This window comes from Chiloscyllium punctatum, chromosome 27 (assembly GCF_047496795.1).
Source record: "Chiloscyllium punctatum isolate Juve2018m chromosome 27, sChiPun1.3, whole genome shotgun sequence".
Lineage (NCBI taxonomy): Eukaryota > Metazoa > Chordata > Chondrichthyes > Orectolobiformes > Hemiscylliidae > Chiloscyllium > Chiloscyllium punctatum.
The window spans coordinates 8669147-8686577 of record NC_092765.1 but is presented as its reverse complement, the minus strand read 5'-3'; the positions used below and the strand labels follow the sequence as shown (position 1 = coordinate 8686577).

Genomic DNA, 17431 nt, shown 5'->3' with positions numbered 1-17431 from the left:
GAAATTGGACTTGAGTCATATGTTCACCATGCAAGCCTGATACTAAAACAGGGTGCAATACAGCCACCCTCTGGGATAACAATTACCCAGATCTGACTATTTATCAAAGCACATTGTGCAAGCTTATGAATGGGCCTAAAGCTGTCAAATTTGTCCCTAAAAAGTGCACGGTCTACCAGAGTTTAGGGGTAATATATCTCAAATGTTTAAGCAATGGATGAAACTTAGATACTCTACACTGCAACAAAGCAGTAGTAACATGAATGTTGCTCACGGCGGCACGGTGGCCCAGTGGTTAGCACTGCTGCCTCGCAGCGCCGGAGACCCGGGTTCAATTCCCGCCTCAGGCGACTGACTGTGTGGAGTTTGCACGTTCTCCCCGTGTCTGCGTGGGTTTCCTCCGGGTGCTCCGGTTTCCTCCCACAGTCCAAAGATGTGCAGGTCAGGTGAATTGGCCATGCTAAATTGCCCGTAGTGTTAGGTAAGGGGTAGATGTAGATGTAGATGTAGGGGTATGGGTGGGTTACGCTTCGGCGGGGCGGTGTGGACTTGTTGGGCCGAAGGGCCTGTTTCCACACTGTAAGTAATCTAATCTAATCTAATCTAATCATCAATGGGATGCTACCAATATGTCAAAAGGCCATATTACCTTTCACCCATGTCTGCGTGGGTTTCCTCCGGGTGCTCCGGTTTCCTCCCACAGTCCAAAGATGTGCAGGTCAGGTGAATTGGCCATCTAAATTGCCCGTAGTGTTAGGTAAGGGGTAAATGTAGGGGTATGGGTGGGTTGTGCTTCGGTGGGTTGGTGTGGACTTGTTGGGCCGAAGGGCCTGTTTCCACACACTAATGCAATGTAATCTCATCTAATCTCTAAAAACAAATCTCTTTTGTTTTATTCACTCCTGGGACATGGACACTGCTGGCTGCCAGCAATTTTATTGCTTGTCCCTAGTGATACAGTCATACAGCATGAAAACAGACCCTTCAGTCCAACTCATCAGCGCCATCCAGACATCCCAATCTGACCTTGTCTCATTTGCCAGCATTTGGCCCATATCTCTCTAAACCCTTCCTATTCATATACCCATTCAGATGCCTTTTACATATTGTAATCATACCAGCCTCCACTACTTCCTCTGGCAGCTTGTTCCATACATGCACCACTCTCTGTTAAAAAATTTTGCCTCAGATTCTTTTTAAAAATCTTTCCTTTCTCACCTTAAACCTATCCTTCTAGTTTTGGACTTCCCTACCTTTGGCTTGTCAACATATCTATGATTTTATAAACTTCTAAAAGTTCATCCATCAGTCTCCGACACTTCAAGGAAAAATGCCTCTCCTATTCACCCTCTCCTTCTAATGCATATCCTATAGTTCTGGCAACACCCTTGTAAATAGTTTTTCCACCCTCTCAGGGTTAGTGTTCTTCCTATAGAAGGGCAACCAGAATTATATGCAGTATGCCAAAAGTGGCCTTCACCAATGTCCTGTACAACCAAAACATGACATCCCAATTTTGATACTCAACGCATTGACCAACAAACTTCAGCGTGTGAAATGCCTTCTTCACTACCCTGTCTGCCCGTGACTTCACTTTCAATGAACTACTGACCTGCACTCATGGGTGTCTTTCTTGGGCAACACTAGCAAAGGCTTTAGCATTAAGGATAGAAGTCCTGTCCTTGTTTACCTTATCAAACCGCCACATCTCACATCTAAATTATACTCCATCTGCCACTCCTTCGCCCACTGGCCCATCTGATCAAGATCCCACCATACTGAGATAGCCTTCTTCACTGTCCACTACACCATCAATTTCGGTGTCACCAGCAAACCTACTAACCATTCCTCCTATAATAAATGATGAAAGGTACTCTTGAGAAAGTGAAGGTGAACAGCCTTCTTGAACTGCTGCAGTCCACATGCTGTGGGTAGACCCTTAATGCCCTTAGGGAGGGAGTTCCAGGATTTTGACACGTGATATTAAAGAATTGATCTGCTCTGCTGACCTACTAAAAATTGGATGTCCCGAGGCAGGGTGGATGCCTCTGTTCTACAGGTAGAATGTATGTGAATTTACATTGTGTTCCCTTGCCAGAGTCACCTGCATCATCATCAAAGTCAGTTGGAACATTGTAAGTGAAATTCTGACTGCACCCCACAGCTCCCATATATCTGCTGCCATTGTCCTTCTGGATGGAAACTGTCGTAGATTTAGGAGATGCTGTCCAATGATCTGTGGTGAATTTCTACAATGCATCTCCTAAATCTATGACAGTTTCCATCCAGAAAGACAATGGCAACAGATATATTGCCATCTACAGTATTCTACAATACAGCTGCTACTGAGCGTCATTGGTGGAGTGAGTGGATGCTTGTTAATGTGGTGCCAACCAAGGGCTATTTTCTCCTGGATGATGTCAAACTTCGAGTGTTGTTGGAGCCATACTCATCCAGGCAAGTGGAAAGTTTTCATCACTCCTGATCAGTGCCTTATAGGTGGTGGACAGGTTTTTGAGGAGTCAGGTGGTTAGTTGCGCGCTACAGTATTCCTTGCCCCTGACCAGCTCTTGGAGCCAGTGTGTTCATGTGGTGAAACTAACAATTTCTGGATGATGGTAACCCCAAGGATGTTGATATGGGGGATTCAGTGATGTCAAGGGCCAGTGGTTAGATTGTCCCTTATTGGAGGTGATCATAGCCTGGTATTTGTGTGGCACGCTCAACTCCAGATATTGTCCAGATCTTGTTGCATTTGAACATGAACTGCTCAAGTATGAGGACTCACAAATGGTGCTGACAATTATGTGATCATCGATGAACATTCCCATTTTTGACCGATGATGGAGGGAAGGTCATTGGTGAAGGTGGTGAAAATAGTTGGGGATAGAACACTACCCTGAGGAAGCCCTGCAGAGATACCGTGGAGCTGAGATAATTGATCTCCAATAACTGAAACCATCTTCCCATGTGCCAGTTATGACTCCAATCAGCAGAGAGTTTGCCTCCCAATACCCAGTGATTCCAGATGTGCTGGGGCTTCCTGCTGCCACACTCAGTCGAATGCGGCCTTGATGTGAAGGGTAGTCATTCTCACCTGACTTCTGGAATTCAGTTCTTTTGACCTTGTTTTAACCAAGGCTGTAATGAAATAAGGAACGAAGAGATTCTGGCAGAACCCAAATTGGGCATCACTGGAGGTTACTGTTGATGCCACCTTCCATCACTTTCTGAAGATTGAGAGTAGACTGATGGGGTGGTAATTGGACAAGTATAATTTGTTCTTCTTTTTGTGTACAGGACAGACCTGGACATTTTTCACATTGTCAGGTAGATGCCAGCATTATAAATGTCCCAGAAGAGCTTGGCCAGTGGCAAGTTCAGGAACACAAGTCTTCATACTATTGTTGGAATGTCATCAGAGCACACAGCCTTTGCATTATCCAGTGCTTCCAATTATTTCTTGATATCATGATATCATGTAGAGTGAATCAAATTGGCTGAAAACTAGTATATGAAATGCAGAGGACCACTGGAGGAGGCAGAGAAGGATCATCCATTTGGCACTTCTGGCTGAAGATTACTATGACAGCTTCAGCCTCATCCTTCGCACTAATGTGTTGGGTTCTACCATCATAGAAAATGGGGGATTTGCAGAACCTCATCCTCCAATGAACTGTTAAATCACCACAATCATTCACGACTGGGTTTGGCAGGATTGCAGAGCATAGATCCAATCCAATAGTTACGGAATCGCTTAGCTCTGCTGCTTACACTGTTTGGCACACAAGTAGTCCTGTTTGGTAGTTTCACCAGGCTGACACCTCAGTGTCAAGAATGCCTAATGCGGCCCCTGGCAAGTCCTCCTTCACTCCCGAGCGAACCAGGGTTGATCCCCTGGCTTGATAGTAATAGTTGAATGGAGGGTATATGGCCCATGAAGTTACAGATTGTAGAGTATAATTTTGCTGCTGTTGATGGCCCACAACTCCATGTGGTTATCCAGTAGAGTTGCTACGCAGTTCCCAATGAGTAACATGTCATATGAATTCCAGTATCACCTCAATGCTAGGTACATAAGCTGTACTACTAAGAGCAACGGGAGGATTTACTGATAGTCAAGCCCCACTACTCCATTAGCCATAGCAAAGGCGTAAATGTTTTATTTTGTCACCAAACTTGTCAATTTGGTACTTTCCATTACTGCTATCTGGAACACTACGTGTTTTTCAAATGAACTCAAAAATAATTCATTAAAACCAACTTAATCCTTAAATAAGTGACAAAAACTGGCTAATAATCTCTGTTTAAAATATGCCCTTTATCCCAATCACACGTTAATACACAAAAACACTGCACAGCTCTGCAGAGATGATTATGGGCTATTTTTAAAAAAAAAGGCAAATAGGAAAACAACCCAGTGGGACTACGGCATCAAATTTAAATGATTTTAAAAAAAGGAAGACTTCTCACAATGCTTCAACATCTCATCATTGAGAACAAATGCTGACAGTTGTAAATTCAATAAAGTTTTCAAATCCGATTTCTGTTCAGACGAGCGAGTTAAAGTTCTGATTTTGATTTCTTACAAGATTTCAGCAGAGACTTTTCTGCTTTTTCCTATTTTAAGAGTTCAAGACTGGTCTTTCCAGTCATGACAGTGACATAACAATGTTTACGAGAAAATGCAGGAACTTCAGTCCCTTCCACAGATTTGCCTAATAATTAAAGTTTTAAATCCCATCTTCTCTCTCTTGGCAGTTAAATTTTTGTAAACAGCAAGTAAACAAAATTCTCTTCAAGCTTTTGTGTTTCCAGTTCCAGGAGAAGAAATATTGAAACTTTGTTAAACAGCACTACTACAGTTTCTCATAGTCTCTCTTATTCGTAAGAGTACATTCCAAAGACTAACAATGGGTGACTGCATTAACTTTTTTTTCCCACAGATGCTGCGGGACTCGCTGAGTTTCTCCAGTAATTTCTGTTTCAAGCAGGAACGCGAGTGTACCTATGGTTGGGTAAATCCAACAATAAAGCAGTACTTTTTTAGTATTATACTGAAGTATTATGATAAAAGTACACATGCTATTTCCAGACTGGAGTGAACATACCCACAATTGACTTAGGCCAGAGTGCTTCCACTAAACAAAACTAATTGTCATTTGTTTCTCAGAGAGGCATTGTTGCAAAATTCCTTTTGATTCTGAAAGGATCTAGCAGATTGGAATAAAGTTTATATAACACCATTATTCAAGAGAGAGAAAAATAAAGCTGAAAATCATAGAAGAGTTAGTCAAAATCTGTCACAGGGAAATTCTTTCAATCCATTAAAATCCTGCTTATAGCATGATACAGGTCACTTGAAAATCATAATGCGCTCAGACAGATTCAACCCGATTTTGCAAAAGGGTAACTGTTTAATGAATTTTGAGATATAAAAAGCAAGATTCATAAAAGGAGAATTCGAGGCTGCAGTATCCGTGATTTCCCAAGATTTGAGAGATACGACATCAAAGGTTACTACACAAAATAAGAGCTCAGTGCAAGTGTAAGAAATTAGTATAAAGGACTAAGTTAAAAATCACACAACACCAGGTTATAGTCCAACAGGTTTAGTTGGAAGCACACTAGCTTTCGGAGCGTTGCTCCTTCACCAGGTGATAGTCTAATCACCTGATGAAGGAGCAACACTCCGAAAGCTAGTGTGCTGCCAACTAAACCTGTTGAACTATAATCTGGTGTTGTGTGATTTTTAACTTTGTACACCCCAGTCCAACACCGGCATCTCCAAATCATGCATAAAGGACTAGATAGCTAACAGGAAGCAGAGTAGGGGATAAGCAAGTAGTTTTCAGGTTGGCAAGCTGCAACTAGTAGATAGCCACATGGATCTCAACTGTTCAGTTTATAACGATTAACAAACACTGGCAGCAGGCCATTTGGCCCTGTGATCCTGCTCTGTCACTCTATAACCTCATGGCTGACCCGTTTGTGGGGACTGAATACCTGATTGTAAAAATTTACTGATGACATTAAGTACGAAAGTAAGTTGTCGAGACAAGGTGGAAAGTCTACAAAGGGATATAGATAGGAAGAACAGAAAAGACATCTACAGTTTAACAGAGATGTAAAACTCAGAGACACAGGGGGATATGGGTACCCTGGTAGTGAGATCACATCTACACCACCTGATTTGAAAAGCAACGTAACTGTGTTAGAAACAGTACACACAAGATTCACTCCTGAGACAAAAGGTTTATCATATGAAGAAAGGTTTAACAGATTTGCCAATTGCACACTGGAGTTTAGTAGAATGGCAGGTGGCCTCATTGAAACAGCTGAGATTTAAAATATGTTTGACAGGACAGACGATGAGAGGATGCCCCTGGGCACGGTTTAAGAAAGAGAAGTGTCACTTTTGAAGTGAAAGATGATAGCTTTTTTCCCCTCAGATCATTATCTGGAGAAATTCTTTTGCCCAGAAAAATGGGATAGATTTTTCACAGTCAAGAGTTATGTGGGACAGACAAGAAAAAGTGAAGTCAAAACCAGAACCAGATCAGCAATGATCTTATTGAATAACAAAACAGGCTTGAAGAGCTGAATGGATTAATCTTATGTCTAACTCTTATGGTCTTATAAATTCATAAGAAATTGAAGGGTTTGTTGAGTACAGTACATTGGCCCTTTCCCCGTCATATAAATTCTTGGTCTAAATTTGTAAAGATATATGCACAACTGTGTGTGAACTAGAGAGATCTAGTAAGCCAGTACTTGAGAAAATTTACATTAGTTAATTAAAACTGTCACTGCTTAAAGTCACTTAAGAAAAGCAACAAAAAACTGAACGGGATTATCTTGCACAAACAAGTTTCAGCTCCACAGGAAATGGGTGTTTTCTCATTTATTCTGTATAATAAATCAGCCATTCAAATCATGTGACATTTCAGTATTTAATAGCAGTGGCTCAATCGAATTAGGCTGCTCAGATTTTATTAAATTCAAAGATAAAATAGGCTACAAACTATCCCAAAGGCAAACACCAAATAAATGTATTTTAACAAAATTAGTTAACTATTCTCAACCAGGCCTGATCAAACCAGCATTTCCTCCATGAAACCTAGCTAGTATATTGCTGGTTTAAAAGAATCACCACATTTTCTGCACAGCACACAGATAGTTATTTCAGGCAGTGATGGCACAAATTTAGGCCTTAGAGGATAAGTACAATCAGTACAAACTGTACCCCACCTTAAAATTCCTTTGCACAGGCACAAAGGACAAAATGGACCCATAACAAGTCAGTCCTGTAACAATAGCTACGGGCCAAAAACAGATCCAAGACAAAAATGGTAGTTGCACTTATTGTTAAAATTGTTAGTTTTTTCAAGGACTCAGAGATAATATCACCTGGGGAGCACCATGAGCACTGCTTGCTCCAGAATTGGGAAAAAGCCTAGAAAGCTGGTCTGAATAAGTATCGCCCAATCACCCATTCAGCTTGCCTGAGTCAACTGACACATCTTAACGAACAAAGAGCAAAGAAAAGTACGGCACACGAACAGGCCCTTCGGCCCTTCAAGCCTGTGCCGATCCAGATCTTCTATCGAGACCGTATCCCTCTGGTCCCTGCCCATTCATGCATCTATCCAGATGCACCTTAAATGACGCTATTGTCCCACCTCTACCACCTCCGCTGGCAATGCGTGCAAGGCACCCACCACCTTCTGCTTAAAGAACGTTCTTTGCATATTGGCCCTAAACTTCTCCCCTCTCACTTTGAACTCTATTTGTAAGGAGATCTCAGCTATTTGTAAGAATAATAGGGTGGTTATGGTAGGAGATTTTAACTTTCCAAACATAGTGTTAAGGGTTTAGATGAAGAGGAATTTGTTAAGTGTGTACAAGAAAATTCTCTGATTCGGTATGTGGATATACCTATGAGAGAAGGTGCAAAACCTGACCTACTCTTGGGAAATAAGGCAGGGCAGGTGACTGAGGTGTCAGTGGGGAAGCACTTTGGGGCCAGTGACCATAATTATATTAGTTTTAAAATAGTGATAGAAAAGAACAGACCAGATCTAAAAGTTGAAGTTCTAAATTGGAGAAAGGCTAATTTTGACGGTATTAGGCAAGAACTTTCAAAAGCTGATTGGGGGCAGAAGGTCACAAGTAAAGGGATGGCTGGAAAATGGGAAGCCTTCAGAAGTGAGATAACGAGAATCCAGAGAAATTACATTCCTGTTAGGGTGAAAGGAAAGGCAGGTAGGTATAGGGAATGCTGGATGACTAAAGAAATTGAGGGTTTGGTTAAGAAAAAGAAGAATATGTCAGGTATAGGCAGGATACATCAAGTGAATCCTTAAAAAAGTTTAAAGGCAGTAGGAGTATACTTAAGAGGGAAATCAGGAGGGCAAAAAGGGGTCATGAGATAGCTTTGGCAAATAGAATTAAGGAGAATCCAAAGGGTTTTTACAAATACATTAAGGACAAAAGGGTAACTAGGGAGAGAATAGGGCCCCTCAAAGATCAGCAAGGCGGCCCTTGAGTGGAGTTGCAGGAGATGGGGGAGATACTAAATAAGTATTTTTCATCAGTGTTTACTGTGGAAAAATGACATGGAAGATATAGAAGGTAGGGAAATAAATGGTGACATCTTGCAAAATGTCCAAATTACAGAGGAGGAAATGCTGGATGTCTTGAAATGTATAGAAGTGGATAAATTCCCAGGACCTGATCAGGTGTACCCTCGGACCCCTTGGGAAACTAGGGAGGTGGTTGCTGGGCCTTTTGCTGAGATATTTGGATCATCGATAGTCAAAGGTGAGGTGCCAAAAGATTGGAGGCTGGCTAACGTGGTGCCACTGTTTAAGAAAGCTGGTAAGGGTAAGCCAGGGAACTATAGACCAGTGAGCCTGACGTTGGTGGTGGGCAAGTTGTTGGAGGGAATCCTGAGGGACAGGATGTACATGTATTTGGAAAGGCAAGGGCTGATTAGGGATAGTCAACATGGCTTTGTGCACGGGAAATCATGTCTCTCAAACTTGATTGAGCTTTCTGAATAAGTTACAAGGAGGACTGATGAGGGCAGAGCGGGAGACGTGATCTATATGGAGTTCAGTAAGGCATTCGACAAGGTTCCCCATGGGAGACTGATTAGCAAGGTTAGCTCTCATGGAACACAAGGACAACTAGCCATTTCGATGCAGAACTGGCTCAAAGGTAGGAGACAGAGGGTGGTGATGGAGCGTTGTTTTTCAGACTGGAGGCCTGTGACCAGTGGAGTGCTACAAGGATCGGTGCTGGGTCCACTACTTTTCATCATTTATATAAATGATTGAGTCTAAGAGCTATAGTTAGTAAGTTTGCAGATGACACCAAAATTGTAGACGTAGTGGACAGCAAAAGAGGTTACCTCAAATTACAACAGGATCTTGATCAGATGGGCCAATAGGTTGAGAAGTTGCAGATGGAGTTTAATTCAGATAAATGCGAGGTGCTGCATCTTGGGAAACCAAATCTTAGCAGGACTTATACACTTAATGGTAAGGTTCTCGGGAGTGTTGCTGAACAAAGAGACCTTGGAATGCAGGTTCATAGCCCCTTGAAAGTGGAGTTGCAGGTAGATAGGAAATTGAAGACGGCGTTTGGTATGCTTTCCTTTATTGATCAGAGTACGGAGTACAGGAGTTGGGCTGTGCAAGACATTGGTTTGGCCTCTGTTGGAATATCGCGTACAATTCTGGTCTCCTTCCTCTAAGAACGATTTTGTGAAATTTGAAAGGGTTTAGAAAAGATTTACAAAGATGTTGCCAGGATCAGAGGATTTGAGCTATAGGGAGAGGTGAATAAGCTGGAGCTGTTTTCCCTGGAGTGTCAGAGGCTGAGTGGAGACCTTATAGAGGTTTACAAAATCATGAGGGGCATGGACAGAATAAATCGACAAAGTCTTTTCCCTGGGGTGGAGGAGTCCAGAACTAGAGGGTATAGGTTTAGGGTGAGGGGGAAAGATATGAAAGAGACCTAAGGGGCAATGCCTTCCACGCAGAGGGAGGTACATGTATGGAATGAGCTGCCAGAGGAAGAGGAGGAGGCTGGTAGAATTGCAACATTTAAAAGGCATTTGGATGGGTAAAGAATAGGAAGGGTCTGGAGGGATATGGGCCGGGTGCTGTACATCTCTATGACTGTTGAGTCCCCCACTCCGGGGAAAAATGTTTCTTGATATCCACCCTCTGTACCTCTCATGATTTTGTAGACCTCAATCAGGTCCCTCCTAGACTGCAGTCTTTCTAATGAAAACAATCCTAATCTACTCAATCTCTCTTGGCAGGCAGTGCCCTCCATACCAGGCAACATCTGGGTAAACCTCCTCTGCACCCATTCCAAAGCATCCAAATCCTTTCGGTAATGTGACAACTAGAACTGGACGCAGTATTCCAAATGTGGCTGAACCAAAATCTTATACAACTGTAATATGACCTGCAAACTCTTCTATTCAGTCCCCATCTACTGAAGGAAAGCATGCCTTATGCCTTCTTGACCACTTTATTGACCTGTGTTGCCATCTTCAAGATACAATGGATCTGAACACCCATATTTCTACTGTACATCAATTTTCCCCAAGACTTTTCCATTTATTGTATAGTTCGCTCTTGAATTGGATTGTCCAAAATGCATCACCTCAAAATTGCCCAGATTGAACTCCATCTATTGTTTCTCTGCCCAACTCTGCATCTGTCTATATTCTGCTGTATTCTCTGACAGTTCCTTTCACTATCTGCTCCTCTACCAACGTTAGTGTCATCTGCAGCCAGATTGTGACAGAGAAGAAAATGCAAGCACCCAACTTCACTTCAAAACATTGGGGAAAACAAGACAAATTTTGGTACATGCCATCTGGAATGACAGAATGGTGCTCCCAGTAATGTTTAATCCTGGTGGTGCATGAGTTCGCCAAACGAAATAGAGCAAACTTAAGAGGGGTCCCATTCTTAGAACAAGGTAGCATGACAGAGCCCAATACTGACTACACTCTCTCTTTATCAGACTGGTAGACAATACTTGGTCAGTTTCAGCTGAAGAATGATCACCAGTAAACTTTCAAGTATGCTACCAAGCCATTTCAAATGCACCACAGCCCTGGTGAGAGCAAAGAGCAAAAGCAACTCTCAATGTTTATGCTCCAACACTGAACGCAAACCCAGCTGACAAAGTTAAGTTTTACAGCAGCCTCCATGGACTCTCAGCATCCTTGTCAATTTCAGTCAGAGTTGGTCGCAATAGCCTGGCATGAAAGGCAGGGCTTGGGAACAGAATGAAAATAGTCACCTGCTCTTGGAAGTCTACACACAAGAGCAGTCACTCATAATTATCATCATCTTACAACAAAAAGACTGTTTCAGAACACACAGACTCATCCCTGTTCTCAGGGTAATGACCTAGGCCTAACCATCTTCAACTACTTCATCAATAACCTTAAAGTCAGAAATGGGGATGTTTGGACAATGTTCAGCATTTGCCAATCCTCAAATAATGAAGCAGACTATATCCCAAACACAGCAAGACCATGACCACATCCAGGCTTGGGCTGAAAAGTGACAGAGAACACTTGCGCCACACACCTACCAGCCAATGATCACTTCCTATTAGACAGAATCTAACCATCATCCCTTCACATTTAATGGTGCTACTATTGCTGAATTCCTGACTATCAATGTTCTGAGGATTACCACTGAACTAGACTAGTCATCTAAAACCAGTGGCTAAAAGAGCAGGGCCAGACGTTACGAATCCTGCAGATAGGTAACTCACCCTCCAAAATCCTTCTCAAGATCTGTAAGGCACAATCAGGAGTATGATAGAATCCTCCCTTCGTGCCTAGCAACACATCCACAATCATTCACACCATGCTGACATAAGTGGGAATGAGGAACGGGGAGTTGTGTGATAACGGTGGAGGGGAAAGGGTTGGAGGAATAAGAGGATAGGACAGATTAATGCGTGCCTGAGGTGCAGGGAGCTGTGATTTAGATTTCTGGGTCATCGGGATCTCTTCTGGGGCAGAAGTAACTTGTGCAAGAAGGATGGGTTGCACCTGAACTGGAGGGAGACCAATATGCTGGTGGGGTGTTTTGTTAGAGCTACTTGGAAGGTTTAAACTAGTGTGGCGGGAAGTAGGTTCTGAAGCGGTAGTGAGACGAGAGAAGGCTGAAGCTGTTACAGAAATTAAAGAGAGCAAGTTAACTAAACAAGGCAGGAAAGAACACAGCTGAAGGAAAAAGGGAAGGCTGATGAATTAAAATGCATTTATTTCGATACAAGAGATCTGACAAGGCACGTGAACTCAAGGCATGCATGGGAAGAGATTGGTTCAGGGAGTGGCAAGTTCTCGAGCACTTTACCACCCTTCTTAAACAGTGGCACCACTTTGGCCAACCTCCAGTCTTCCAGCATCTCACCTGTGGCTATTGATGATACAAATATCTCAGCAAGAGGCCCAGCAATCACTTCTCTAACTTCCCACAGAGTTCTAGGGTACACCTGATCAGGTCCTGGGGATTTATTTCACTTATGCATTTCAAGACATCCAGCACTTCCTCCTCTGTAATATGGATATTTTGCAAGGTGTCACCATCTATTTCCCTACAGTCTATATCTTCCATATCCTTTTCCACAGTAAATACTGATGTAAAATATTCATTTAATATCTCCTCCATTTCCTGCGGCTCCACACAAAGGCCGCCTTGCTGATCTTTGAGGGGCCCTATTCTCTCCCTAGTTACCCTTTTGTCCTTAACATATTTGTAAAAACCCTTTGGATTCTCCTTAATTCTATTTACCAAAGCTATCTCATGTCCCCTTTTTGCCCTCCTGATTTCTCTTAAGTATACCCCTACTGCTTTTATACTCTAAGGATTCACTCGATCTATCCTGTCTATACCTTACACTTGCTTCCTGGTGGCGAATAACTAAACAACTTACTAGTGGAGGAGGTTCCACAAATATCCCCATGCTCAGTCCTGAACTAGAAGGCATAAGTTTAGGGTGAAAGATATAAAAGAGACCTAAGGGACAACTTTTTCACACAGAGGTTGGCAAATGTATGGAATGAGCCGCCAGAGGAACTGGTGGAGGCTGGTATGATTGCAACATTTAAGAGGCTTTTGGATGGGAATATGAATAGGAAGGGTTTGGAGGGATATGGGTGGGTGCTGGCAGGTGGCACTAGATTGGGTTGGGATATCTGGTCAGCATGGACAGGTTGGACCGAAGGGTCTGTTTCCATGCTGTACATCTCTATGACTCTATGCACCAACACCACTGGATAACTGCACAGTGTACTGTTTCCAAGCAGAAACTCACTAGGTTTCCTTAGAATGCACCTTCCAAACCAGTGGCCATGACCATTTAAAGGATGAGAACGACATCACCTGCAGATTTCCTTCCAAATCATTTATCGTTCGGATTTGGAAATACATCACTACTCATTAGGTCAAAATCCTGGAACTCACCCCCGAACAGCATGGAGTTTCCTTACAAAATACAGACTATAGTGGCTCAAGGCAGCAGCGTGTCACCACCTTCAAGGACAACTAGGGGTGATCAATAAATGCTGGCCAAGCTAACGATGTCCATGTCCCGTGAATGAATGGTGATATTTAAAAAGAAAATACCACAATGGGTCAAACAAGTCACATCAAGACGTAGTGTAAATAACACTAAAGTGAAAAAGTGTAGTGAAAAGTGAATAACATTCATTCACTTTTCAAACCTAAATCCAAAAACAGGAAACAGGTCTAGAGACAATCAAAGAAATGTTAAGCCAACCTGGAAAGCTCAACCTCAACTTGCAAAGATAGCCTCAAGCAGAATTCCAGAGAGTAGTCTGGCACACTCTAATCACACTGATGATTCCTCTCCTGAAGAATGTAGGAACACCAAACTGTAGACGAGACAGATCCAATGCAGCCATCAGACCCAGCAAGAAGAAAAGGAAGCAGTTTGACAAAAATGACGAGGAAATCCAAGATCGGCTTGCAACAACAAGGGTCAGCTCATCAGTCTTACCTAGCCTGGCCAGTCAGCAGGAAATGACAACATTCTGCAAAGTCCGTGTCATTTAAAGCAAATGAAGAAACATCCAAAATTAATGGTGGATTTTACTGATGAACTCAACCACACCATTAATGGCATTATAAGAAGTTTCTAAGACGTGCTAACATCTGTCTGTGAACCAGCATATCCAACTAAAAAACTTAGTAAAAACAACGACAAGGTGTTATATACTGAAATGGCATCAGTTTTTGATTGATGGTCAGAATACTTTGTAATATTTTTCAGTTCCAAGCACAGGAGGAAGGACACTGCAACAAACAGCCTGTCAAGAAAGAAGTGTAAGAAAACCAATTTCTGGAGGGAACTGTGACTGCCATTACCTTAAGGCAGGACTTCAGGTATGCCTTCGAGCTGTTGGAGGTATTATCAACCACAGGCAGCTTCAAGGTCACACAAAAGGCACAAGATGAACTTATCTGCGAGTTTCTTTTTGCTGATGACAGCACTGTGCTGGTCCACTATCAGTGAGATATACAATGCACTGTACTATACATAACACGTTTCCAAGGCAGCACAATTCCTCAGTTTCTTTGATTTTAGTCCGATGTCCAAGAAGAACACAGACTTACAAAGCATCATCATGGGAAATGAGATGAATGCCATCAAGCAACTTACCTATAGTGGATTGTCATTTTGTTTGATGCAACCACAGAAGATGAAGTGGACAATAGGCTTTGAAAGGCTAACAGCATATTCAAGAGACTCTCCAAATGAATGTGGAGCAATCAGGGCCACAAAACACAATCCAAATTCAATGTGTACAAGATCATGGTTCTCTCCATCTTTCTGTATGAGACAAGTTATGGATCCTGCACAGCACTTTGAAGATCCATTGGGAGGAATGCATCACAAATAGCAAAGTTCTGGAAACAGCCAACATTACCAGCGCTGAGGCTATTTTCATGCAAAGTCAATTACGCGGGGTGGGTCACATTGTTGGATGGATAACCTGCTCACGATTGCGTTGTATGGAGAACTGATCATTGATAAATGAGGCAGAGTCCCCCCCAAATCAAACATTCCCAGGTCTCCCTGAAGAAATCCCCTTTCTTTGGGACTGAGCAAAGATGCAGCATTAAGGAGAAGAGGAGAGGAGGAAAACAAATTACTCCAATTGCCCCAAGTAGCAATAATGCCTTGATTTGCACCTGGTGAGAGAAAATCTGTCCAGTCAGGGAGTGATCTGACTAGCCATCCTCAGGCTGGAAACTAATAAGTGCAACTTTTAAAAAATATTTGTCAGTGAATAAATACTGAGGGATGTCATAATTTTAAGCATCATGGGAATTAGTAAACAATGGAGACCAACATGAACAAAAAAGTCCAGTATCACCTCTTTACAGAGTATCCATTCTATTTTCATAAAGGCCAGAACAGTAACTCTGCTCATGTGCATCAGAACAAGCGAACAACACCAAATAGCCAATGGGTCTAATCAAGTTTGCTCTTCAATGAAACAGTAAGTGTTTCACTGAAGGTACTCCATAAGCACTCTGCCAGACATAGCAGTTTCAAACTCAAGCATCATTTCCCAATAACTCGTACAATCTTGATGGATAAGAAAAGATTAGAGACAAGAGAGGGTGGCTCAAGGTCAGGAAAGGAAGGGTAGCTCATTTAGGTGTGCAATAAAGAGATCGAGAAATTATACACAGTTCAAATCAGGCTACTGAGACGTGAGGCCTGAGATACTGAGCATGGAAAAATTAAATATGGAACATAATTTAAAATATTCTCTTACAACAGAAAATAAGTTATCCAGAACTTCAAAGGCAATCAAATTACTAAACAAGGTACACTAAACTTTACAGATACAATTCAGGAATGTCCATCAGATTATGTGAACAAGAATCTTGAGGGGAAAAAAAAGACCAGATATGCCTCATCTAGTGCAAATTTTTCATTTCAAATTAGTTCATATAGTTCTTCCATCACACCTTAAATCTAGTTACTTAATATCATGAACATTATCAAACATCTTTGGAGGTTCTGTCAGCAAGTTTATGCACACCACGCAGCATACACTCAAAATCATTTTGTATACATAAGTGTAACTTTTTAATATTAATTCTATTTATCAATTTTATCTAATCTTTGACAAATATTTTAAAAATTGAAATGTGTTTGGTAATGAACTGCTTACCTGAAGCTCCCCATGCACTGTCCCGCCACTGATCCCCAAGAAATATCCCTTTAGGTCCATCTTTGTTTGGATCATCAGACTCCCAGAACTTCTTACCAGGTAGAAGCTGCTGCAGATGACAAAGAAAGATTTTCAGAGAAAAACAGAAACAGAAAGCATACAAAGGAAAACGAAACAGAAGTTGTTTTTGCTGAAAATCATTGCAAGTCCCAAAGCCTGTTCAAGAGACTGATCATCAGTAGAACCATTGGAAAAATCACCTCCAAGTGCAGTGAACACTAGCTGTGTCCCCCCGTCCCACCCCACTAAGAGAATTATCCAGTACTTGCATGCAAAATGTTCTTCGACATCATGTTTCCCCAAAATTTCTTCCATGTTGACATTTTTTCCCAAACCTACTTTTAAAAAAGGCAGCCACAATTTTCCACTGGCCAGCTCATCAAAAATCACAAAAATGAAAATTAAGGACATCACAAATTAATTACCAAATAGAAGATGAGCAACTAATAAGGTGAGAAAAGCCAAAGATATAGAAATGTTTCAAAGCTCATTTCCAAATCTGTGCTGGAATTGCTGATCCAAGACACCATTAAACTCAACTGCCCTGCAATATATTTCCTCTGGTTGGGGGGGGGGGGGGGGGGGGGGGGAAGAGAGAAAAAATTAGACACAGACAAGAAACTTCTACTGGAAATCCGTCTGCATATTTAGTAGGAACAAATTTCATCATTCTTAAGATTCACTAATGAAATATTGGAGAATGGCCATTGGGTTTGAGGGACTGAATGCCCTACTTCTGCACCTATATCTTAAAACGGAGGTGAATAGCCTGCAGCGGTCCAGATATGATACTAAATAAACACGAAGCAACTTTGCTCAGTAATTGGACAACTGGTGCTGGGAGCAAGACAAAAAACCATTTAAATATAACATATGGCCAAACAGAAGGCAGACAAGTGAGCATCCTGAGCCAATGGACAGAAACAGAAGAACAGGAATTTCTTAAAAAGCAGAGTGACTTTTTCCAAACCTGCCCCCATCCTTCCCACCAAACAGATAGTAATTTGTGCAAGTCTGTGGATGTTAATTTATGAAAAAGAACAGTCAACGGCTTTTACTTTTTATTAAACAAAAATCTCAACAAATCATGGTTGTGATGACAATACTGGT

The 17431-nt window shown here is 41.9% G+C and overlaps 1 protein-coding gene across 8 annotated transcripts in view; it reads right to left on the bottom strand.

Moving 5' to 3' along the window:
* Positions 1 to 17431, bottom strand: part of LOC140453394 (pumilio homolog 1-like) — a 163610-nt gene that overhangs the window by 63144 nt on the left and 83035 nt on the right. For 5 of the 8 annotated variants that reach the window (XM_072548016.1, XM_072548015.1, XM_072548018.1 and 2 more), the window contains one exon: positions 16262 to 16370. In XM_072548016.1, the coding sequence (XP_072404117.1) occupies positions 16262 to 16370 (109 nt within the window). The remainder of the gene's footprint in view (positions 1 to 16261; positions 16371 to 17431) is intronic. The other 3 variants (XM_072548017.1, XM_072548020.1, XM_072548022.1) reach the window with 1 other exon arrangement.